This window comes from Tachypleus tridentatus, chromosome 12 (assembly GCF_004210375.1).
Source record: "Tachypleus tridentatus isolate NWPU-2018 chromosome 12, ASM421037v1, whole genome shotgun sequence".
In the NCBI taxonomy this organism is placed as follows: domain Eukaryota; kingdom Metazoa; phylum Arthropoda; class Merostomata; order Xiphosura; family Limulidae; genus Tachypleus; species Tachypleus tridentatus.
This window is the reverse complement of record NC_134836.1, coordinates 19232470-19258926: the sequence shown is the minus strand read 5'-3', so window position 1 is coordinate 19258926 and position 26457 is coordinate 19232470. Positions and strand designations below refer to the sequence as shown.

The 26457-nt window shown below is 35.9% G+C and overlaps 1 protein-coding gene across 2 annotated transcripts in view; it reads left to right on the top strand.

The window, feature by feature from the left end:
- Positions 1–26457, top strand: part of LOC143235066 (uncharacterized) — a 107887-nt gene that overhangs the window by 64624 nt on the left and 16806 nt on the right. For both annotated transcript variants that reach the window (XR_013018911.1, XM_076472840.1), the window contains exons 15-21: positions 36–188; positions 9311–9412; positions 10113–10296; positions 19077–19231; positions 22327–23458; positions 24080–24217; positions 25474–25553. Coding sequence is in view for 1 of the 2 variants with exons in the window: in XM_076472840.1 (XP_076328955.1) it covers positions 36–188; positions 9311–9412; positions 10113–10296; positions 19077–19231; positions 22327–23458; positions 24080–24217; positions 25474–25553 (1944 nt within the window). In the remaining variant the exon portion in view is untranslated. The remainder of the gene's footprint in view (positions 1–35; positions 189–9310; positions 9413–10112; positions 10297–19076; positions 19232–22326; positions 23459–24079; positions 24218–25473; positions 25554–26457) is intronic.

Genomic DNA, 26457 nt, shown 5'->3' with positions numbered 1-26457 from the left:
GTTAATCTAATTACTATTGTTTTTGCTTTTGTTAGGAAATGTTAGAACAGTCTTTGAATACAGTTCAAGAGAAACTGAATGAGCTGAACTGGGATAATCCAATTGAGATGGAGAAACTTAGAAAACAACAACGTGTTATTGAAAGAGAGTTGTCGTACATTCGTAGTCTGTTGTCACAAAGTGCTATGGTATGGCACTATGTCACATAGTGACATATTATTTGTAGCATGTAACTTTAACCATGGGAAGCTTACGTAATAAAACCTGTATGTATAGATCATTCATAGAGTTGTAGTTTTGATATGATACCTACTCTTTTCCTACAGTTGGTTGGGGCAGAGTAATCTTATGATTCACTTTCTCCTTCCTGTCTTATATTTTATATGCCTCATTCTGGCTCCTTTCATCTCCCTGTATGATTTTACTGGTATGCTTGCATCTCTGGGGTTATATGTTGGGGCTGTATACCAATGTTGTGCCTTGTCTTTGTTTACTTTCTCTCTCATGCTCCTTGCTTCTCTGTCTCCTGTCTTCCTCTTCTCTTTCTGTTACCATTTTCCATTCCTCTCCCCATATATCCTTTCACCACTCATATATTTTGATGTTGTCAGTCTTGGCTTGTTTCATTTGGTTTATGGACTTTTTCCTCCTTTTGAAGCTAATTGTTGTATACTGGAATTTCAGTAATAGAACCTTAACCTTCATTTTGTTTCTCTCCTTCTCCAGTGTCTCCAGTTCTCATTATTTTATATCCTCCAAGGGAACATGTTTCGTGCTAGCAGTGTTCCTTGAAAATGTTGGTCCTCATCCTATTCCAGGTTTTTCTTCCAATCTTTTCATGATTCCAAAGGAATCTGTAGATAGGTGTTGAGTCTTACATCTTTCATATCTCAGTCAGTTTCTCTTTTTTCTTTGCTTTCTCATAGGGAATTAATCATCCTGTGCTGTTGTTTCTCCTGGATTTTAGATTATCAATATTTCAGAAGATTATTTTCTCATTTAGCTTTGTCCTAACACGTTTTCTACTGCTATCCTCTTTTCCTCCTTTGGAAGGTGTCTTTGGTGATTGATTGATATTGAAGGAGTCACATTTCACAGCCATTTTGTTTTTCATTCACATGGGTGTTTCTTTTGTTCGTGTGTCTGTTGGGTCTAGCATTTTACTCTTCATTCTCTAGGAATGAATTAATTGGTTTCCTATACCATATTTTTCCTTCTCTTTTGGGGATGTGAGCTTCCATGCACTTTAATATCCCTGTGGGTCATGTTACTTTATGATGTTTACAATGGACTGCATGGTCTCTGGATCCATTCTTGAGAACTCTTGTCCTCAGTCGTTCTTTTTTCCTCCTTTTTTACTCAAACACTTCACCTAATGTCCCTAGTGGGTGTTCTTTTTCATCTTGTCCATTTCTCTTTCCCTGGGACCACACAGGGAAGGTTCTGTTCTTTCAGCTTACCTCCTCTGGGATCTAAACATCAACCAACGTGTTTGCTGTGTGTGACAACCAGTGCAGGGGAGGAGAGGATCCTAGTGGTTGAAGAGTCTAACCCTAACGTGCCACTTTGGCCTTGAATTCCTGTAGACTGACTGCCTTGGAGTGGCCCCCCTAGGGTCAGTCGGCTGGTCCACTTGCACTAGGGTCAACCAAGTACCAGTGTTGGATGTTCTCAACAGGTGTTGTGGACATTGTATCTGATGTTGGTGTTTGGGTATAGTGCTCACAAAACCCTGGCATTGTTTGACATTGTAGTGCATCCCCTCTTAGGGATGCATGGTGGGTAGGGTCAGTGGGCACCGAAATTTCCCTTTTTTAGTTTGGATCCTTCAAATAAAAACTTAAGTAAAATAGTGCAAAACCAGTCCATAGATAAATGACCACGTCTTTAAGATTCTGAGCAGCAATCTTCAACATTTGTAACACATGTTGTACCTCATTTTCTTATCCTACGCAAATGTGTCTCTCTTTCATTCAGAAGGGACTCAAGGGACTTGCTGGCTTTCCAAAGTCAGTAAAGAAGCTTCAGTCTGTTGACATATTGGTGGAAACATCCACATCTCAACACAGTGAACTCCTCTTGCATTCAAAGGCAACTGGGGATATACCTCTTGAGGTCACACCTTATGCTACTTTGAATTCATCACAAGGAGTTATTGTTGAGAGGGATTTAAAGGACATCCTCGAGCCAGAGATTCTCGCTGGTTTCTCCACTGAAGGAGTTTCTGCAATGAGGCATATCCTCTACTCGCAAAGATGGAATTATGATGCTGACCAATATCCTTGTTCTGACGGTTACATCACCACATCCACCTCTCATCGTCAAGGCAGGTTATCTTAACTGCAGGGTGCAGCCATACATTCCAAACCCTCTCAGATGTTTACAGCGTCAGTGGTTCGGTCACTCAATAAAATCATGTTGTGGTTCCTTGACATGTGTTTGTTGCAGTGGCAAGGACCATGATGCCTATGAGTGTGAAACGGACCCTCATTGCATCAATCGCAATAGCTTTCACCCATCCTACTGGTTGGAAGAAAAAGAGGTGCAGTGTTTGAAAACGATTCATAACATTAATTATCCTGAGGTTCGAAAGTTGCTGTCCACCACTACATCTCAGATGTATGCTGCTGCATTTCATTCCACAACTACAGTGGGAGTGCAGAGAGAAAAGACCTGCCCAATCGACCCACGACAGGATCCATGGAGGTCGATAGACCACTCTCGAATAAAGACAGTAAGGAAAAAAGACGTAGTTGTAAACAGAAGGTGTCTTCACCCAATTTGCCTACACGTAAGTCAAAATGGCCACCTTGATGCAATGGAACTGTCCAGGTTTACATTCTTACCTGGCTTGCTTCCTACCATCCTGTATGTCTTTGCTTACAGGAAACATTTCTGAAACCTGCAGATATAGTCACCTTTGGATGGGATTCGTTGTACAGAAATGACAGTCTGTGTGATGGAGGAGTGCATGGAAGGGTGGCACTGTTGGTTGATCAGCATGTGCCCACCCTGTCTTTGCTACTCGACACACCCTCGGAGGCTGTAGCCATCCATGATTCCTTGGGTCATACCATCGCTGTTTGTTCTCTCTACCTGTTGCCTGGAGAGACATATGACCAATCAGACCTTGATGCTCTCATTGAACAATTGCCTTCTTCCTTTTTAATTCTGGGGTACTTTAATGGACATCATCACCTCTGGGAAAGTGCTGATATTGATAGGGAGGGGTCACTCTGTAGAGGGTATGCTCTCTGATCACAATCTTTCTCTTTTCATTACTGTTTCTTCTACTTAATTTCATGCACCTAGTCAGTCCTTTACTGCTAATGATCTTTCACTTCGCTCACCTTCATTATTCTCCCATTTTTCATGGAGAGTTGACAATAATCAACGAGGCAGTGATCATTTTCCTGTAGTTTTGAGAGAGACTGGCCGTGGTCAATGCCACCTGACCCATGTACCCTGGTGTAAGCTGGATCACAAAAAACTGGCCCTCTTTCACTGCTCTCATAGAACTTGATCCTGCCATTGTCTGTAAGCCATCAATAGAAGATTGTGTAGCAGCAGTAACTGACTGTATTATGCAAGCAGCTTAAGACATCAAAGCCAGAAGGAATCTTGGATTAAGTTCACAACTGGCATATCTTCTACCACCAGTCCCAAAGTCATATGGGACGAGATTCAAAAGGTCAGTGGGCAATATAATTCTTTCTCCCTCTCGATCTTGCTCATTGACGGCCAGAAAGTAGCTGATACCTGGAGCATCACCTATACTCTAGGTGAAAGCTTTTGCTGAGTATCTAGCTCTTCTGCTTCTTCCTCACTTCCATTACTGAACAACTCCCTCTCACTGTTGCAAATGGGCTCTAGGTATACTGAGTGGTAGCTAAAGTCTGCCCTTAATCATTTACTGAAGTGTACCACAGCAAACGGCTTTAACTTCTTTCTGTGTAAAACTGTTTGCCAGCACTTTTGCTGCCAATAGGGTATTCACCCTGATCCTGAACTCCATATCTGTGAAGTTGTGCTGCCTGTGGTCCCTGAGACAAAGTTCTTGGGGCTTATCTTTGACTGTAAGCTGACCTTTATACTATACATCAAGCAGCTACAGGTCAAATGTACAAGAGCACTGAAGATCCTCCGTATCCTCTCTTCCACCACTTTGGGAGCAGATCGATGTTCTATGCTTAAGATATATCGTGCTCTTATTCAATCGAAACTTGGCTATGGATCACTGGTCTATGGCTCTGCCAGACTCTTGGCCTTAAAGATGCTGGATGCCATTCATCATCAAGGACTTTGGCTCTACACTGGGGCTTCCTGCACTTCCCCAGTTCAGAGCTTGTACATATAGTCTCATGAAACTTTTTTGCAACTGTCTTTACTATATGCTTCGAAACTTCATTTCTTACCAAAGTATCCCACTTCGGGTTGTGTTTTTCTTCCTCAGTGGGCCATACTTTTTCAGAACAAACAATTTGACATTGCTCCTTTTGGCCTTTGTATACAGGCACAGTTGAATGAATTCATCTGTACTTGGATAACATTGCTTTATCCACTGGTCAGCTCATCCCACCATGGCTTCTTACAGTTCCCAATTGTGACCTATCTTTCTTTCATCTGAGAAAAGCAGACACTCCCAATTGGAAATACTGTCAGCTATTTGCTGAACGTCTTCTGAAGCATCCTTCCATTCCTATTTACACAGATGGTTCCAAATCAGGTGACTGTGTGGGCTTTGCTATGGTTTGTTGTGGTTCAGTGGTTACATGCAGAATCCCCTCTATAGCTTCTGTGTTTGCTGCTGAACTGTAGCCATTTCACTTGCCTTGGATCACATAGAAGCTAAGCAGTATTCTAGCTGCACTCTTTATACTGACTCGCTTAGTTCTCTACTGGCCCTGAAATCACTTCACATTGGTTCACACCCTGTTCTTGCCGATATTGAAAACTGACTGGCCCATTTCTCTTTAACATCTACTTTTGTCCTGTTTTTCTGGATGTTGAGCCACATTGGTCTTCTCTGGAACAAGCTCGCTGACAACGCATCTAAATCTATCTGGTCGGCACTATAACCACTCTGCCTGTTCCATACATGGACTATGGTCTTGCATTCAAGACTCGGCTCCTTGCCAGCTGGCAGTCGACTTGAAGTGAGCAACGTGAAAACAAGCTTTGCCGAATAAAACACTATGTTGACTTTGTACATTTTGCTTCCATAAGGATTGAAAAGAGGAAGTTGTTTTAATTAGACTACGAATTGGTGACAGTTTTTAACTCATTGTTTTCTTTTATCTGGAACTGATGCATCAGTGTGTAATTTGTGTAACTCTTAAGTCACAATAAGCTACATTTTACTTTCTTACTGTTGTTATGACTCTCAGTGACAGCACCATTTTAAACATGTTCTGTCCCAAGGTTTGTCCATTACGTTATACAGTGTTATTGGTGATGGTGACACTGTCCACCTTGGTAATGTTTTGAATTTTTTAAAGGCCATTAAAATTTTTAATGCCATTTAAGTTTTTTAATTTGTACATTAAACCTTTTTTAATGTGGTTGTCTTTTAAGAATTATTGTCCATCTAGTTCGATTTGAAATTAAAAAATGGCTGTAACATTAAATAATGCAAAACCAGGACTGGAAAGGCCAACTTCGGGTGACTAACGCTGCTGTTTGAACTATCCTTTTGAACTACCCCTTAGTCATCCTGGCAAGTTATTATTAAAATTTTGCTACAAGTCTTTTAAATCTTTTATTACTTTACTTTTCTAAAATGGCCATAACATCAAATAACTAGGAACCAGGACTGGAAAGGCCAACTTCAGGTGACTGATGGTGGTTTTTGTACTTACCTGTTAGTCTTCCTGGCAAGTTATAATAATTACATATATGTTACTGAAAGTCCTTCACAACTTGTATTACTGTAGTTTTCGTCTTAACGCTGTTGACTAGATGTAAACATTGGTTTTATGCTATTTATGTTTTTTAAACTTTGTTTTGTTTTACCTTAATTTTATTTTATGAATTTTACTAAATTTACATTAATTTTAACTTTTCACAAGATGTTTGGTGCAGATAGCCAAGCTGCTTTGTGGCTTAAAACACTAAATCAACCAACCAACCAACAAACCATTTCTCCTTCTATTTCCACATGCCAACTTGACAATGATGAGGAACGTGTTTCAACTTCAGGTGTTCAGGTTCTTGGTTCCATGACATAATATCTTTGGATCTATCTTTTAGAACTTTTGGCAGTACATTATTTTTTTTATTTTTTTATGTTGTCCCATAGACATCTCTTAATGATGCATACATTCAACTCTGCAGTTTTCTCTGTTGTCAGTCACCATGGAAACTCTTTGTCTTGCCCCTTCTGTTTCTTTGCAATTATTCTCCTTTTTTTGGTCAAGTATATCTTATAGTTTGTTCTATTCTGGATGCCCTGGATCTTGTTGCAAATCGTCTCTTAAGGCCCTCCAAGATACTACTGGATTGAACAGCAGAGGGACAAGGGATCAATCCAACAGTAGTATCTTGTTTTCCTCTGGAAACTGTTCTTCTTCTTGTTTTTGCCACTCTTCTCAACACCCTATTTCCCTTTTTTATTATCCCCTGTTATCTTCTCTCAGCTTTAACTGATAATGCATTCTGTTAGGATTGGTTCAAGTTTTTTTTTGTATCTATTCTCCTAATCATCTTCACTTTCGTGTTTTCCCTCATTCTGGACACTTCACATCGAGTCTTCCTGATAACTCTTTACTGGATAACTCAACCAACTAAATCTAGTGCAGGAGAAGTCCTGTCCTCTTTTTCTCTTCTTCTCTCAGTTTACCTACTTCTTCAACCTCGCTCCTCCCTCTCTTATTCACCAGTGTTGTTAATCTGACTTCACATATGAGTATGGTCCAGTCTCTTATGAGACATTCCAGACTCTCTTTACATATAGCCTTCTTTCTTTCTTGTTCAGTTTTCTTGTTCAAGACTGCATATTCTGTAGTTTGTCATATTTGCTTTTATTTCCTTCCTCCTATTTTCCATTTTTTTCCAAATTTTTTTTGTTGACTGTTCAAAAAAGATTATCACTTTCAACCATAGCTGGTTACTGTACAGCTCCCCCAAATACTTTCATATTTTCTAATTATTGTCATGTATTCACCTTTCCTGTCTTTTCTATGTTTTTTTGTTAGTTTTGTTAACTTTATTCTTCTCGTTTTGCATTCCTTCCTTATTTGGACCTGCATACTGTTATCCATGCTCTTACTCTTCCTCTTTGACTCTTTATTTAGTCTCTTGTTTCTAGTACCATCTTTCACTTAAGTCGTACTTAAGCAGAAAGTTATGCTCATTTTCGTGGTTCAAGCTCCCATGAAACTCTTTGTCACCCTGAGATATTTCTCATATTACTCTTAAGGAATGGCTACATCACCTCATCCATTTAACCTTTACTCATTCGATGTAGATTCACATTAATTTTTAAATTTTCTCACTAAATATGGCACCTTACTCTCTTTCCAACTCTTTACCTCCATCATCTGTTAGAGGAGCTCATGCAAACTGGTGTCTAATCTACCCTACTACCAACTCTGAATGGGTACAGTTTCTTTTATATATCTTAACATTAGCCTATTTCTTCAACTCTGGATCCTACTCAGTGGTAAGTGGTACCTGTTTGAGTATACCTAACTTTAAGTCTATATCATATGACCTTACAGGTTTATAACACTCACTTGTGAGATGGGGTATTCTAAAATACCACTAGAGGGTTCCTTGCTACATAAATAAGGCATGCACTAGACTTTATTAATTCATGGACTATCATGAATAGAGCAGTGTCAGGATCTTTGCCCATCCCTCCAGTCCTAGCTGAAAAACCCAGAACTGGCCTGTCTTTAAAAATGGGGTTTTTGTGGGCACATATTGCACCATCTTATGTTATTACACATTAGGCACCCCACCACATTATTCCCCATCTTCCAGTGATGTAGAGGTGTCCTTGTCTTTTACCAGTTCTGAGCTGTGAGTCAATGAACCATGGAGGCTTTCTCCTGATTGTGACTGCTTCCATTCAGTCAAGAGTAGGGTGATAGTGTTCTGTCAGTGTATAAGGTAAGCACCCTTCTTCTACTGTAAACCAGAAACAAATTCCTGATGTCATCTGGTTTGGATTAGATGAATCTGTCACATAAACGTGCCCCTCTTGTTTAATTTCTCCATTCCTACTGCTGCCTGGCTATCAGTCCCAAGCAATCTGATGTTGGATTGGCATAGGACCAGCCAACATATGTGGTTGGTAGTGACCATTACCCCACCACAGATCAGATGAAAAATTCCCAACTCTATTTGGTTTTGGATTTGACCCACAACGTTTGTATTCCATCTTCCTACCATTGCCTGGATATGAGGTTCATGGGTGGTATGGTGTTGGCTGTGTACTGGGTCTGCACATGTGCTCTGCCTGGGTTGCCTGAATGGAAGTTGCTTTTTTTTTTCTGGAGTTGAGGTGAAGACAGCTGTGCTAAGATGGTATGTCACACTCTTATTGGTGGAAGTTTGTTGTATGCTCAGTTGCATGCTACAATGCAGATATACCGCTTGTAAACATGCAGTTTTAGGTGGGACTGTCAAGGCTAATGGTGAACAAAAAAAAAAAAACAGCACAAATCAAGGAAAACTATTACATATATATCCATAGTCAAGTCAGTATTATACATACTGTCAAGGCTAATGGTGAACAAAAAAACAGCACAAATCAAGGAAAGCTGTTACATATATATCCATAGGAGATCCTTTTTTAAATGTAGGAAAATGTTTACATTTAATAAAAGTAACGTGTATAAAGCATAATCTGTTTCAGGTAAGGGCTGTGCATTGCCCACTGGCAAGCATAATAAACTGTGGATTTTATAACAAGCTGTAGTTTGTTCACAATACTTTGTTTGCAAGCTGATGAACAAATGTGAACTTTGGCCATAGAGTCAAAATTGGTCAGTGAAATGTGGCATTTACAAGTGACTCTTTATCACTAAACATTCAAGCCACACGTTTTTTTGAAGTGCAACGTTTTTCGGTTAAATTAGCTTTTTAAGTTAAAATTTGTATTCATCTATAGCAAGGATACATTGTGTACACCTTTTTGTAGGAGTTTAGTCTTTTATGTAGAAGATATAAATCTTGAAGAAAAAACGATTAGTGAATGACTCTCTATTATTGTATAGGAAAAATATGAGAAGTTTACATTAATGCTACAGCCCTTATTTTTTGTTTAAAATTATAGTGAAAAATTATTTTTGTACTTTTCTCATAGAGACTTGAGGAGAGAAACTCAGAAGTTTGTAAAGTAGAGCACAAAATTCTAGTTCTCAGACAGAAGATACAACATGCTTTAACTGCCAGCCACAGAAGAAAGGTAATGTACATCAAAATAGTGAAACGAAGTAATTCTCTACAAATTTCAGCATAATGTGGCCTTTTGAAAAGTTTTCTGAATCCATACAAGATCATGTTTTTAAATTTATTTTAATGAGATACAAAATATGCAGTATGTGTATAAATGCATAGCTGTCACAGTAGTGGTAACAACTGCAAAAACACTTATAAAATTCACAAAATGTAAAACTGAAAATTTGTATTTGACTCTGGATGGACCTAATGAACCTCCATGCCAATTTTGGTGAATATCCATTTATACGTAAGAAAGTAGTTAAATGGACATACAACAGACAGTACTATTATATTTATATTGATGTATAGTTGGATCCTGTTAATTGATTGTCTTTCTGAATTACACATGTCACAATTATTAATCATTATTATTTAATGGATTAGTTGGTAATTTATTTGGATTTTTTTTTTCTTTGATGAATAAAGATATATTTACAAACACTTTTTTTTGTTTACTTTCTCAAGAGGGCACAAAATTAGATTATTTTGAGTCCTTGTGCAAATCTTGTAATAGAAATGGCATGAAAGTTTTATAACTTAATCTCATTGATAATATAATTTTATATAATATGTTAAAAGTGAGTATTTCCTAATGACATAAATTTTTTGTTAATTACATGTTCTTAAATAATGATAGTATGCCACTTTTATATATTATATTTTAGGAAATGTCATCAATATCCAAAGCAGATTTGGAAACTGAACTTCTGAGGGTTCAAAACTTTTTAGAAAGTTTGGCAAAACGTCGTCAAGAAATCAGCAATATCATTGAAACATTGAAGATCAAATCAAAACATAAACAGCTACCTAGCATTCAGAAAGTGAGAGAAGGAGCATCAGGGGTTATAGGTATGTAATACCAAATTCTTTTAATTGTAAAACTCTCAAGTGAACAAGTGGAACAGTGAATTTTATGAAATGAATTATTGATACTAACATCATAACTTTATTGTCATGCTCCTTCATAAACCTTAAAGTACATAGTGATACTAAGTAGCTTGCATTAAAACAGTAGATGGGAATTCTTTTGCTGCATTATAGTACTGAAAATTGTAATGTCTTATGTAGGACAAGAAATAATTAATAAATTTTTAATAAATTATGTTCTAATGTTTTAATCATATCCCAAATTAGACTTTTGAGGGACTTAAAAAAATAAAACAGTCTGTTCACATTAATGAACGAACTTGTAGTTTGAAGATTTGTTTTAACGCTAATAACAACACAAGAGACAATGTTACAAAACTACACTATGTAACCCAAATTTTGTTCTTGGATAGCATGTGTTATTACTTAATTGCTTATGTTGTAAAAGTACAGAAAATAGCCATTATTCCCTTTAAACTTTGCTTTTGTAACTTGCATAATGAAATTTACAAATTAACCTATTTTTTATGTAAAAACGGGCAAATTTTCACATTTTCATTTACATAAGGTCTGAATAAAACAACATATGAATCAAGATTTACATGTATTTATACTAAAGTTATACAAAAATGTTTAGAAGTGAGTAGTTTTTAGAGATTTGGGACTGTAATGTAAACCACTTTCACGTATGAGCCCACAAAATTGTCTTCCATCAAGTTTTCATTATTTCCTCCCAGGTCACAAAAGCAAAGTTTGAAGAGAAAAATAAGTCTTTTCCATTTACTTTAGACATAAGCAATTGGGAAATAACATTTTCTGCTCAGGAACAATAAAAAGTAAAAATTTTGTAACATAGTGTTATTGAAAAATATCCCTACTAGTTTTTCTTATAGTTATTAATGGTTACATTAAAATCATACTTCAGCAGATTATGTATGTGTGTGTGTGTATGTACATATGTATAAAACTATTATTATAAGACATAAAACTTGACCTAAGTTTATGCTGTGTAGGCTTTCCTAAACTAATAAATGTACAGACTAAATCTAAAAATACAGAGTTGAGTACATTATATCAAAATTGTCACGAATAAAATGAGCATGCCATTTGTCAACCACAGTCGATATAAAGTCATGGTGGAATGGCTTTATCAAAATTGCATTGTTTTGTGTTTCATAGATAGTTTGATGCCACCTAAAATCAATCACTTTAGGAAAGATATGTAACATCTTTTACTGATACAAAATATTTATACATTCAAATTGTAGAGATGTATTCAGGGGACTTCTGACTGGGATATCTGTTATACTTAATCACACTGGAAATCAAAACAATGTGGTTAAACGTCTGGCACTAGAACTATCCAGCAAAAATGATCTGCAACAAGTCATACCCATCCATGGTGAGAAAAGTGAGACATCTTGTAAAGGTGAGACTCCATGAACACAAAGGTCTGTAGCAATAGCCAATCACATGCTCCAAACAACAATACATGAGAAAATAACAAAACATCTCTGCTTAGAAAGTGACACAAGCCACATACACATCAATTGCTTCCATTACCTATCAATTCAACGTTTGAATGCCACAAGCAGAACGAGAATGAAATGGGCACTCACACTATAGTATATGAAGACATACTGGTCAAGTCACTGGATGCAGTACCAATGAACTTTCCTGCAAGCAGGCTGTTGAAACAGTTGCTCAGAAACTATTGTTCTTGTACTCTAAATGGGGTGTGGAAACCTGCAGGAAGATGTGTGATCATGAATATTACAGTCACATAAAAGTCTTTTACAATGAAAACAATGATAGAGTTATTTTTAAAGATACACATTTGTCAAATAGGTCATGACCAGAAGTAGCAAAAGGAACTGTTACAGTGTGACTAGACTCCAAAGCTATTTATAATATAGCTAATTAAAAAACTGGAAAAACTAAAAGAAAAAGCTAAATTGTAGACACTATCTTTACATGGAAAAGTTTGTAAATAACGATGTACAGTAAAATAAATTTCAGTATATTCTCAGTATTTCGTTTCTTGAGTTGGCTTTCAGAATGAGAGCTGAATTATTCTGCTCAGAATTATGCTAGATTTATGAAAATCCAAATGGGGCATCCACAGGGTGTTCGGAAAGTTACTGTGCAGTTTTGAAAGCAGCGATAACAGCATTCATTCAGTCTATTTCAAGCCAGCAACTGATAGCGGTGTTTAGAAACAAAATAAGAAGGATCCAAGCCTGTATTGATGCCAATGGGGGTCCCTTTCAACATTGTTTATAATTGTCGTTCATATTTACCTCCTGTATTCTATATTGAAACATGTCTGTTAATAAATATATAAGTGCACAGTGACTTTCCGAACACCCTGTAGAATTTACTGAATCATAAATTAATTGAAGTGAAAACATGAACTTCTGTAAATTACACTAAGTAACAACAGTTTTACTTTTTTCTTGTTCCTGGGCAGAACCCCTGCCATCCTCTTTTCCTCCTATAGAAAGTGTCTTGGGTGATTGATTGATATTGGAGGAGTCATATCTCACAGCCATTTTATTTTTCATTCACATGGGTGTTTCTTTTATTCATGTGTCTGCAGGGTCTAGCATTTTACTCTTCATTCTAGAGAAATGAATTAAATTGGTTTCCTATACCATATTTTTCTTTCTCTTACTGTGTGGGAGGTTCTCTCTCGTTTGGGGACTTGGGCTTCCATGTAATTTCGTATCCCTGTGGGTCATGCTCATTTATGATGTCTACAAAACTACATAATCTCTGGATCCATTGTTGAGAACTCTTGTTCTCAATTGTTCTTCACTCAAACACTTCACCTAATGTCCCTAGTGGGTGTTCTTCTTCATCTTGTCCATTTCTCCTCCCCACAGTGTGGATTCCTGTAGATGGTGAGGGGACCTCCCAGGGAAGGTTCTGTTTTTACAGCTTACTTCCTCTGGGATCTAAACATCCACCCATGTGTTTGTCATGTATGGCAACCTGTGAAGGGGAGGAGAGGATCCTGGTGGTTGAGGGGTCCAACCCTGACATGCCACTTTGGCCTTGAATTCCTGTAGATGGGCAGCCTTGGGCGAGAGTCAACCAAGTACCAGTGTTGGATGTTCTCAACAGGTGTTGTGGACATTATATCTGATGCTGGTATTTGGGTATAGTGCTCACAAAACCCTGGCATTGTTGCAGTGTCCTTGTTTGACATTGTAGTGCATCCCCTCTTAGAGCTGCATGGTGGGGTGGGGTCAGTGGGCACCGAAATTCCCCTTTTTTTATTTTGGATCCTCCAAATAAAAACTTAAATAAAATAGTGCAAAACAGTCCATAGGTAAATGACCACATCTTTAAGATTCTGAGCAGCAATCTTCAACATCTGTAACACCTGTTGTACCTCATTTTCTTATCCTACATTCTCTTTCAGACAAACCTTTAGGGCAGTGGCTCCCAACCAGGGGTGCTCACACCCCCAAGGGGTGCAAAATAACATTTATTTTGGCCACCTTCACCTTTATTCTTAAATAAATAATTACTGTGAGAGGTGCAAGAACATATTAAATTTTTTTACGAGTGCAGGGCATAAAAAAAGGTTGGGAACCACTGCTTTAGAGCAAATGTGTCCCTTTTTCATTCAGAAGGGACTAGAGGGACTTGCTGGTTCTCCAAAATCAGAGAAGAAGTTTCGACCTGGTGACATATTGGTGGAAAGTCCACATCTCAACACAGTGAACTCCTCTTGCATTCAAAGGGATTTGGGATATACCTCTTGAGGTCACACCTCATGCTACTTTGAATTCATCACAAGGAGTTGTTGTTGAGAGGGATTTAAAGAACTTCCTCGAGCCAGATATTCTCGCTGGTTTCTCCACTGAAGGAGTTTCTGCAATGAGGCATATCTCCACTTGCAAAGATGGAATTACGATGTCGACCAATATCCTTGTTCTGACAGTTACATCACCACAACCACCTGTCACCATCAAGGCAGGTTATCTTTATTGCAGGAGGCAGCCATACATTCCAAACCCTCTCTGATGTTTACAGCGTCAGTGGTTCAGTCACTCAATAAAATCATGTTGCGGTTCCTTGACATGTGTTTGTTGCAGTGGCAAGGACCATGATGCCTATGAGTGTGAAATGGACCCTCATTGCATCAATTGCAATAGCTCTCACCCATCCTACTGGTTGGAAGAAAAAGAGGTGCAGTGTTTGAAAACGATTCATAACATTAATTATCCTTAGACTCGAAAGTTGCTGTCCACCACTTCATCTCAGATGTATGCTGCTGCATTTCATTCCACAACTACAGTGGGAGTGCAGAGAGAAAAGACCTGCCCAATCGATCCACGGCAGGATCCATGGAGGAAAAAAGACGTAGTTGTAAGTAGAAGGTTTCTTCACCCAATTTGCCTACACGTAAGTCAAAATGGCCACTTTGATACAATGGAACTGTCCAGGTTTACATTCTTATCTAGCTTGCTTCCTACCATCCTGTATGTCTTTGCTTACAGGAAACATTTCTGAAACCTGCAGATATAGTCACCTTTGGATGGGATTCGTTGTACAGAAATGACAGTCTGTGTGATGAAGGAGTGCACGGAGGGGTGGCACTTGGTTGATTAGCATGTGCCCACCCTGTCTTTGCTACTCGACACATCCTCGGAGGCTGTAGCCATCTGTGTTTCCTTGGTTCATACAATCACTGTTTGTTCTCTCTACCTGTTGCCTGGAGAGACATATGATCAATCAGACCTTGATGCTCCTATTGAACAGTAGCCTTTTAATCCTTGGGGACTTTAATAGACATCATCCCCTCTGGGGAAGTGCTGATATTGATAGGAGGGGTCACTCTGTAGAGCGTATGTTTTCTGATCACAATCTTTCTCTTTTCAATACTGGTTTTTCAACTTATTTTCATGCACCTAGTCAGTCCTTTACTGCTAATGATCTCTCACTTTGCTCCCCTTCATTATTCTCCCATTTTTCATGGAGAGTTGACAATAATCAACGAGGCAGTGATCATTTTCCTGTAATTTTGAGAGAGACTGGCCGTGGTCAATGCCACCTGACCCATGTACCCTGGTGGAAGCTGGATCACAAAAAACTGGCCCTCTTTCACTGCTCTCATAGAACTTGATCCTGCCATCATCTGTAAGCCATCAATAGAAGACTGTATGGCAGCAGTAACTGACTGTATTATACAAGCAGCTTAAGACATCAAAGCCAGAAGGAATCTTGGTTTGAGTTCACAACCGGCATATCTTCTACCACCAGTCTCAAAGTCATATGGGACGAGATTCAAAAGGTCAGTGGGCAATATAATTCTGTCTCCCTCTTGATCTTGCACACTGATGGCCACGAAGTAGCTGATACCTGGAGAACACTAATACCGTGTTTCTCCGATAATAAGACCTACCCATAAAATAAGACCTAGTGTGATTTTTGGGGATAGTTTTAATATAAGCCCTAGTTAAGAGTGGCAGGAAGAGGAAAGAAATAAAAAAAATAATTTATTAATTAGTTTAATAGTTAGTTAATTAGATTGTTTAAGTATTAATCAGTTAGTTTAATAGTTTAATAATAGTTTATTTTAAATGGTTAGCTTAATAGTTTTACTTTGTAATTTCATTTTTTTAATATATCAAAATAAGACATCCCCCAAAAATAAGCCCTAGTGTCATATTTTGGAGTGAAAATTAATATAAGCCCTATCTTATTTTCGGATAAACACGGTACTCCAGGTGAAAGCTTTTGCTGAGTATCAAGCACTTCTGCTTCTTCCTCACTTCCATTACTGAACAACTCCCTCTCACTGTTGCAAATGGGCTCTAGGTATATTGAGTGGCAGCTAAAGTCTGCCCTTAATCATTTACTGAAGTGAATTTACAGCAGACAGATTTAACTTCTCTCTGTGTAAAACTGTTTGCCTGCACTTTTACATGGAGAGTAGTTAATTTCTAATAATCTGATGATCCAATGGGATCATCTGCCATTGTGATCCTGAACCCCATATCGGTGAAGTTGTGCTGCCTGTGGTCCCTCAGACAAAGTTCTTGGGGCTTATCTTTGACTGTAAGCTGACCTTTATACCATACATCAAGCAGCTACAGGTCAAATGTACAAGAGCACTGAAGATCCTCTGTGTCCTCTCTTTCACCACTTTGGGATGTTGTTGTTGTTTTGAATTAAGCACAAAGTTACACAATGGGTTATCTGTGCTCTGCCCACCACTTTGGGAGCAGATCGATGTTCTATGCTTAAGATATGTCGTGCTCTTATTCGATCAAAACCCAACTATGGATCTCTGATCTCTGGCTCTGCCAGACCCTCGGCCTTAAAGATGCTGGATCACATTTATCATCAAGGACGTCAGCTCTGCGCTGGGGCTTTCTGCACTTCCCCAGTTCAGAGCTTGTACATATAGTCTCATGAAACTTTTTTGCAACTGTCTTTACTATATGCTTCGAAACTTCATTTCTTACCAAAGTATCCCACTTCGGGTTGTGTTTTTCTTCCTCAGTGGGCCATACTTTTTCAGAACAAACAATTTGACATTGCTTCTTTTGGCCTTTGTATACAGGCACAGTTGAATGAATTCATCTGTACTTGGATAACATTGCTGTATCCACTGGTCAGCTCATCCCACCATGGCTTCTTACAGTTCTCAATTGTGACCTATCTTTCTTTCATCTGAGAAAAGCAGACACTCCCAATTGGAAATACTGTCTGCTATTTGCTGAACGTCTTTTGAACCATCCTTCCATTCCTATTGATATTGATGGTTCAAAATCAGGTGACTGTGTGGGCTCTGCCATGGTTTGTTGTGATTCAGTGGTTGCGGACAGAATCCCCTCTACAGCTTCAGTGTTCACTGCTGAACTGTATGCCATTTCTCTTGCCCTGGATCACATAGAAGCTAAGCAGTACTCAAACTGCACTACTCAAAACAGACTGGTCCATTTGTCTTTAACATCTACTTCTATCCAGGTTTTCTGGATACTGGGCCTCATTGGTATTCGCAGGAGCAAGCTTGCCAACACCGGAGCTAAATCTATCTGGTCTGCCACTATCAACACTGTGCCTGTTCCATACATGGACTATGGTCCTGTATTCTAGACTCAGCTCTGTGCAAGCTGGCAGTCAACTTGGAGTGAGCAAAGCGAAAACAAGCTTTTCTGAATAAAACACTATATCTTTGAACATCTTGCTTCCATAAGGATTGGAAAGAGGAAGTTGTTCTAATTAGACTACAAATTGGTCACAGTTTTTTAGCTCATCATTTTCTTTTATCTGGAACTGATGCACCAGTGTGTGATTTGAGTAACTCTTAGGTCACAGTATGCTACATTTTACTTTCTTGCTGTCATTATGATTCTTAATGACAGCACCATTTTAAACATGTTCTGTCCCAAGGTTTGTCCATAACGTTATACAGTATTATTGGTGATGGTGACCCTGTCCACCTTGGTAATGTTTTGAATTTTTTAAAGGCCATTAAAATTTTTAATGCCATTTAAGTTTTTAATTTGTACATTAAACCTTTTTTTAATGTGGTTCTCTTTTAAGAATTGTTCATCTAATTCGATTTGAAATTAAAAAATGGCTGTAACATAAATAATTTCAAAACCAGGACTGGAAAGGCCAACTTCGGGTGACTTAATGCTGCTGTTTGAACTATCCTTTTGAACTACACCTTAGTCATCCTGGCAAGTTATTATTAAAACTTTGCTACAAGTCTTTTAAATGTTTTATTACTTTACATTTTGAAAATGGCTATAATACCAAATAACTAGGAACCAGGATTGGAAAGGCCAACTTCAGGTGACTGATGGTGGGTTTTGTACTTACCTGTTAGTCTTCCTGGCAAGTTATAATAATTACATATATGTTACTGAAAGTCCTTCACAACTTGTATTACTGTAGTTTTTGTCTTAACGCTGTTGACTAGATGTAAACATTGGTTTTATGCTATTTATGTTTTTTAAACTTTGTTTTGTTTTACCTTAATTTCATTTTATGAATTTTACTAAATTTACATTAATTTTAACTTTTCACAGGATGTTTGGTGCAGATAGCCAAGCTGCTTTGTGCCATTAAACACTAAATCAACCAACCAACCAACCTCGACAGAAAGTGTTATTTCCCAATTGCGTATTCCTAAAGTTAATGGAAAAGACATGTTTTTCTCTTCAAACTTTGCTTTTGTGACCTGGAAGGAAATAATGAAAACTTGATGGAAGACTATATTTGGGGGCTGATACATGAAAGTGATTTACATTACAGTCGCATTTTTGTATAACTTTAGTATAAATACATGTAAATCTTGATTCATATGTTGTTTTATTCAAACCTTATGTAAATGAAAATGTGAAAATTTGCCCGTTTTTACATAGAAAATAGGTTAATTTCTAAATTTCATTATCCAAATCACAAAGGCAAAGTTTGAAGGGAATAATGGCCATTTTCTGTACTTTTATAACATGAGGAATTACAAAATAATACCCACTATCCAGGAACAAAATTTGTGTTACATGGTGTTGTTTGTTTAAGGATTTATTATTGTATTGTTGTGTTTCAGAAAGAGCTTTTAATGTTTATTCTTTTATAGTTTTTATTTGTAAACTTTATTTAAGATGAAAATAATTGTGGTAAATGTTACAAACAAAGGTTGTTTTTTTTTTTTGCTTTCCTTTCTGAGTAAATTATTTTTCAATTGATGTTATACATAATATAATTTTCCTTTTTTATTTCTGTGTTATCAGGCTCTGCTACTCTACCACCTAAGAGAAAACACTGCAGCGCATACGTGGAAACAGACCTCGATTCCTCCAGTTCCCATGAACTTGGTGTTTTGAGGAAGCCAGAAACTACAAGCAGATGGGAAAGACAGTATCTAAACACAATAGAAATTTCTCAGGTATAAATAACTCTGTTTTTTTCAATAATAATTGATAAATGTATTTGGAAATGGTCAAAATAATTTTCTTTTTATTACATTTTCTCAGTGGTTTCTTTTTTCTTTTTTTTTCTTCTTGATTATTAAGTTTCTTGTTTATCTTCAAGACCCTTTCAAGATTATGGCCTTGCTTGATTGCACTTATACAAAGATAAAACTTATTAGTACCACAAGTGGTGTATTTCTCTTAAAATACCTATAATATTTCAACAGTACATCCATACTTTTAAGATAGGCATACATGATGTTCCAACCTGATATCTTTGGTGCAGATGTTCAACCCATCTGAGAAAGCAGAAATTGCTGTTGGAAAACAACTCAACTGGCATTTGATACTTGTTGCTCCTATGTTGTACATGTGAAGATATCACAAAGCATAGTAATAACTAGCCAGTCCTAATTACAGCTACTACTGTTGTCATTTTCCATAATTTAACATGCAACTGCACATATATATGATGGATAATAGCCATTGTTTGCCCTTAATTTAGTGGTATAATATTTTTAAACTCGGTAATACTACTAGACCATTGCTTATGTGGTTGTGTGATGAAAGAGCATTTCTAATACAGTTTGGAAATATATCTAATTATTTCTACTTTTTAATATCGTAAGAAATAATTATACATAACTAAGAACAAATTTTTTATTGCTTTTGAGGCTGGAAAGGTTTTATTTGAGATTAGCTTATGCATTTAACATCAATATTATGTTTCAAGTACTGCATACAAATATCATTCCAGATATACTTTGATATATTGTTTAGGCAGAGTATTCATGATGGAACTTTGTAGAATGGACGACAACTGCCTGTTGTGGAGACACAAGTGTAGAGGATGACGTTTTGAAAGTCTTTCACTTTTCGTCTTCAAGTCATTTTGTGTGTAGATGCTGATGGTCTTTTATAGTGTTCTGGTGGATTGTGGAGAGCGTGTTGCAACTGGTTGGATTATCACTGTTTTTGATTGGAGGAGAGTTTGCCTGTAGATGCAACCAATGGCAGCCACAGGTTACTCACCTCTAATCCAGAATCTCTCTTAAGTGAAGGTTTAATAGTGTTAATATAAAATGATTCTTTGATTTTTCTTCTCTTCCAGAATTTGACTGTGTCGATGATTCTAGTTTTCTCCCAGTTTGTTCTGTGTCCAGTTGACATGGCATGCTCTGCAATGGCTGAATTTTGTGTTTTTATGAGTCTTGAACTGTCTTTATGTTCTTTTATTCTTTTATGTTTGAGTGAAAAACTCAAACGCATAGCCAAAAACATTCAACATAGAAGTCCAGTGGAAATCATACAATACCTTAAGGTTCATTCTGATAAAAACAAACAGCAACCTATCAAAGAAAATCTCAGAAATGTCATCTATGAAATTTCGTGTTCTTGCAATGATACATACATTGGAGAAATGGGAAGAAAACTTGTGACAGGAATAAAGGAACATAAGACTCATGAAAACACAAAATTCAGCCATTGTAGAGCATGCCATATCAACTGGACACAGAACAAACTGAGAGAAAACTAGAATCATTGACAGAGACAAATTCTGGAAGACAAGAAAAATCAAAGAATCATTTTATATTAACACTATTAAACCTTCACTTAAGAGAGATTCTGGATTAGAGGTGAGTAATCTGTGGCTGCCATTGGTTGCATCTACAGGCAATCTCTCCTCCAATTAGAAACAGTGATAATCCAACCAATCATAACACTCTCTTCACAATTCACCAGGACACTATAAAAGGCTGTCAGCACCTACACACACAATGACTTGAAGATAGAAGACTTTCGAAACATCATCTTCTACAATTGTGTCTCCACAATAGGCAGTTGTCATCCGTTCTACAAAGTTTCATCATTTCAAATATACTTTTGGCTACATTAAGTCCAATTCAGATGAGTTATTATCTCGAACAAAATTTTCTGGACAGATAGAAGATAGATCTAATATGTTATTTCTACACATTTTTTCTCTTAGTCTGGAGTAAATTAATTTAAAATAATGTAAAAATATCTCCAGCCACGTGTCACTTTAGTAATTTCATTTATGATTAAAAACCTCCTTGCTTGTTTCCAGCTTATACATTTGTCATTGTTTTATTAAAGTGTGAATTAATTTCACAATATTTTACTTTTTAAACTTTTATTTTAATAAAAACAATTGAGAAAATATGTGAAGATCATTGACTTATTTTAGATTTTGAGCTATTTCTAGCTATTTTAGGTAGAGATAATCGTTTCAGAGGTGTTCCTAGGCACCAACATGTGGGTCCTGTGTCTCAAATCTCCAGTTAGTGTTTTTAAAAATCAGAATAGAAAACCATGATCATTAATCATATTGAAGCATTGAAATTTCTTGTGTATATTGGCAAGATCTCACTGTCATTTACATACCAGAGATGCCTCCAGATTGTTTCATAAACAGGTTATAAAGAAAACTTTAACTCCTTTTTCTTAATATTCTTATATTACCTAACTTTCTTAATTTCAGCCATATTTTTTCTACTACTATTTTGTTTGTTTCTATTGAAAGTTTTTCGTGCTCTTTCAAGAAAAAATCTGTGGTTTGATTCTTCATAATGGAGAAGGTGCAAATAGCCCATTTTAACTTTGTGCTGAAACAAACTAACTCAAACTTAAGATAATTTGAAACTAGTTGGCCAGATTTAGAGGCTCTTCTGCTACAGTATCAAAATTGTTAATATTTTTACATCTTCTGGATAAAAATAATTGCTTAAGTCTCATTCTGTCACTTGTTATAAACAGGATGGCCAAGTTGCTTTGTTTTCTGCATTCACTTTTTGAAAATATGAAATGGTTAATGTGCTATAAATTATATCTGATTATTGTTACTTAAAGAGAATTACTTATTAAGAAAATTTTGTATAACAAAAAATGTATCAAATGCTTTCTTATATCAGTATTTTTATCAGAGATAAATAGTGAAGTCCAAAAACCAGTTAATGCATGTTTCAATTTTTATTGTTAGTTAAGATTATTCTGTCAGACTTTACAATAATAATAAAAATGAATTGTAATAAGTATGTTATGTTTGTAGCAAAAACCTGAGTGCAGTGTGATTAGCCACTCTGGTGGTGTTGAGAATGATTCCTCATTAATTTCTGCCCAATTTACAAACATGAATAACCTAGCACAGTTAAACGAAGATCATCAGGTTCGAGTTAATCATCATGACCAGCACACTTCATCATACACCACTCTTCAACAACAAGATTCACAAGGAAGACTGAATTATATAGATCAAAGTGTTCTCAATGGTAGAGATCAACATGGTATATTGAACTTACAGAACCAGAAGCAGCAGATTCAGTCGGAACACATTAGAATAAATCAAGCAAGCTTGTCTGAGAGAAATAATTTATATTACCCAAAAAACTTACTGAGCTGGCCAAGTCAACATATCAGATTAAATCAGTATGACAAGCAAGCCATACTAAGTCAATCAAAGCAACAGATTTGTTTTTTAGATCAACATGGTAAACATATTCAACCAGAGTTAAATGGAAGGATAATTTCACAAAATCATGCAAGACCTGACAAACTAGATCAGACTGAAAGATTACATTATTCAAATCTTCATGACAAACAAAACCAGTTAGATGAAAAAGAAAACATAAATCAACCAAACTGTTATGGTAGATCAAACCAACCAGATCAAGATGGTAGATTAAGCCAATTAAACTACCCTACAAACAACTCACATCTTCCACCTAGATTAAATCAATCAGAGAATTACATTAGACAAAGCCAATCAGAACAAACAAGTGGGTATAAACAGCCAGATAACAATGGAATACACCAGTCAAGCCAACCATATCAGGAGAACAAACTTAATGAACTGGATCAAAATGTAATCATAAGTCAACCAAACCAACACGTGAAATCTAACCAACCAGATCACCATTCCAAACTTAATCAGAATTCTAAAACTTATCAACCAACCAAACAATCTGGTATTAATGAACCAGCTCGACATTTCAAGGAAAACCAATCAGAACAAAACAAACCACATCCTAATCAGTGTATAAAATTGACCAAGTCAGACGAAGAAGACAAACGCAACAAAGCAGCTGACCTTACTAGGCCTCATCAACAAGATCAAGAAACAAGCCTAACTCAGCCAGAGTACCATTTACGTGAAAATCAATCAAGTAGCATTAGTTCTCTTGGTAAGTATGAAAAAAAAATCTTTAAACTTTTTTTTTTTAGATCAAGTGTGGAATTTAGAAAAACCATTTAATTGGTTAAAGTTGTCATGAAATTAGACTTAAAACTAAAAAATTAAAGTGTATGCATTTATTTGTTGTTTCCTTTTGAAAAACTATTTCAAAACATAGGACATGATAAATAATCTCTTATTTTCTTCTATATATTATTGGGTCTTTAGAATATTTAGCATAAATTTCAAACAATCTGTAATTTCAAGGTCTTGAGACTTGAGTGAAATATTTAGTTACTAAGACATCAAAATATTAATTTTTTCCTAATCTGAATGTAACTAAAACAGTAACACAACTGAATATTTATTGAATTAGAGAGACTTTAATTGAATATAAAAAAATAACACTGAGCATTAGTGTTTGGAACTTTGAACTGATTGGTATAAGCAAAACAAGAAGTTTTGGGTGTTTAATATAACAAAAATTTCTCTCTCAGTAATCACTATAAAGTAGAATTTAAAACAACATAAAGTAGAGAGAGAGAATTTTTGTAAGAAAGATTTGTGACCTTATTGAAAAATATAACTAGAATTGAAAGAGAAGATATCATAAATACATTTATGAATATAGGCCCCTCTCAAACTCATACAACACCTGAAGAGGTAACAACAAGTGATCCCTGTTTGAATGATTCAAAGCAAATTCGCTGTGATAATCAGGCTGAAGTCAGGTTGTTTGAGGCATCTGACTGTATTAAAAGCCAGGAAGGTATGGAAAAATGGTTGTTTTATCAAATTACGTTATTCCTGTTGTTCTGGTTAATTTTGTTGTTATGATGAGTTATTAAGTTGGTTATTGTTAATGTGATTGATATTGATATTCATGTTGTTCAGTTGATTGAAATAGCTCAAAGCCTTAACTTATTAACTGATACAGTTGTAGAACAGTACCAGAACAAAAAAGTGATTCTGATTTAAAGTTATTGGTTTTTTTTAATGAGTAGAATTTATTTGGTTTTAGTAGTTAAACTGCTTACATTAATTACCCTAGTAATGTAATTTGTATTGAATATAACTGATGTAGAATTGATAAATATGAACTACATGTACAGGTATCTAGTTATATAAACTGTTTATATTAGTTACTTTAATTATGTGTTTTGAATTTAATATATTGGTGTAGAATTGTTCATTATGCAGTACATATACTTGTATGCTAATTAATGTTTTAACTTGGTCACAGTGTTTAAAAGAAGTAGATTAAATAATGCTTTATGAATGTCCTCAAATATGTTATTCAATCATCTATTAAAAACAATGTTTTTAGAAGAACCTATGATAACACATCACTACATTGATCAAATCAAGTGGGTGAATGTACTTAAAGCCTAATTTATGCCCACTCACACTGTTCATTTTGAAATTCTCCTCTCCTCCACCAGAAGCTCAAAATATGCAGGAACTTATTACATTAATTATTTGTAACAGGCAGGAGTAGGACCTTCCTTACAATCAAGCGCCAATTTTTTGTGTAGTATCAGTTCATGCTTAAGTATTTGATTACATTTTCATAACAACATATTCAAATTTATAAGGGTTACCTTATTGTAGGAATCATACATGACTTTTGGGTCATAATTTGGAAACTTCAAATACAGGATTTCAGGTAATTATATAACAAAATGAATTATATAGACCATAAATTATGAGATTTGATATGAAAAATTGTATATTGGCTAAAGCACCATCACTTTATGAAGATGTTAATTAGTGTCATTTCACAATTAAATAGATTTTTTTTGTATCAGTAGGTTTTTTGGACTATTTTTTGTCTGCACTTGCTATATGAAGCATTAAAACAAATTTAGTGACTTAGAAGTTAATGTTGTCTACTTATATTTGTAACATTTACAAAATACCAAGTTTTTTCCTTTACTTAGCTGTTTTTTATCTTTCACAGGTGACAATAAAAAGCTTAAATATTTTGCTGTGCATCAAAGTGTTCTTTTTTAAATTTTATTTTAGATGTAAAACCAGCAACAGTAACAGAAACTACTTCACCTCATCGACCCACCTCTCTGTTTTCACCTACTCATACTGTCCAGGTAAGATATTGGGCATGACTTTGAGTATGAACTCTAGTCCCTAACATTCTTATTTTGTGCATAACTTATAAGTTATTTTAATATGTGAAACTGAGTCAAGTGCATAGATTCAATTTTTGCTTTGATCCTTCTCTGCTACCAATAGTGTAAGTTGATAATTATTGGTTAAACACTGGGTACAAGTCTAGATCAACCATACGTTCTTGTTTTTCAACATTTAAAGTGCTACTAATATTGTGATAGGTTCTTAGACCTGAAATTAATAATAAAATAAATAAAAATATCAAATATAGAAATTAGTTTACTTTATCTAGTAATTGACCCTGCATGGTCAGGTGAGTTAAGGCGTTGGTAAAAGAGTAGCCCAATAGTTGGTGGTGGGTAGCGATGACTAGCTGTCTTCCCTCTAGTCTTACACTGCTAAATTAGGGGCGGCTAGTGCAGATAGCCCTCATGTAGCTTTGGGAAAAATTCAGAAACAAACAAAACAAAACAAATTATCTAGTAATGAATTTTAAGATTTTGTTGTTGTTAAATTATGTATTATTTAATATGTAAAACAGTTTGAATAAACTAATAATTTAAAGAAAATGGATTTAATGCTGAGCCTAAAGATGTCTAGTGTTATCTTTGAAGAAAGTCTATCATATAATATTACTTACTGTCATAAAAATATACATGCTTTTAGTTATTATCATGTCTGTTATCTAAAACCATATGCAAGTGGCAAATATCATGTTATTTGAAATTGTATAATATCAGCTGTTATTATATCTTAAATTATATACTGTCCCCTACTGTTGTGTCTGCAAACTAAAATCATATACTGTCAGTTTTTGTGTGTTCCATCTGAAATTACACGATGTCAGTTATTGTTATGTCTGTCATCTAAAACAGTATGATG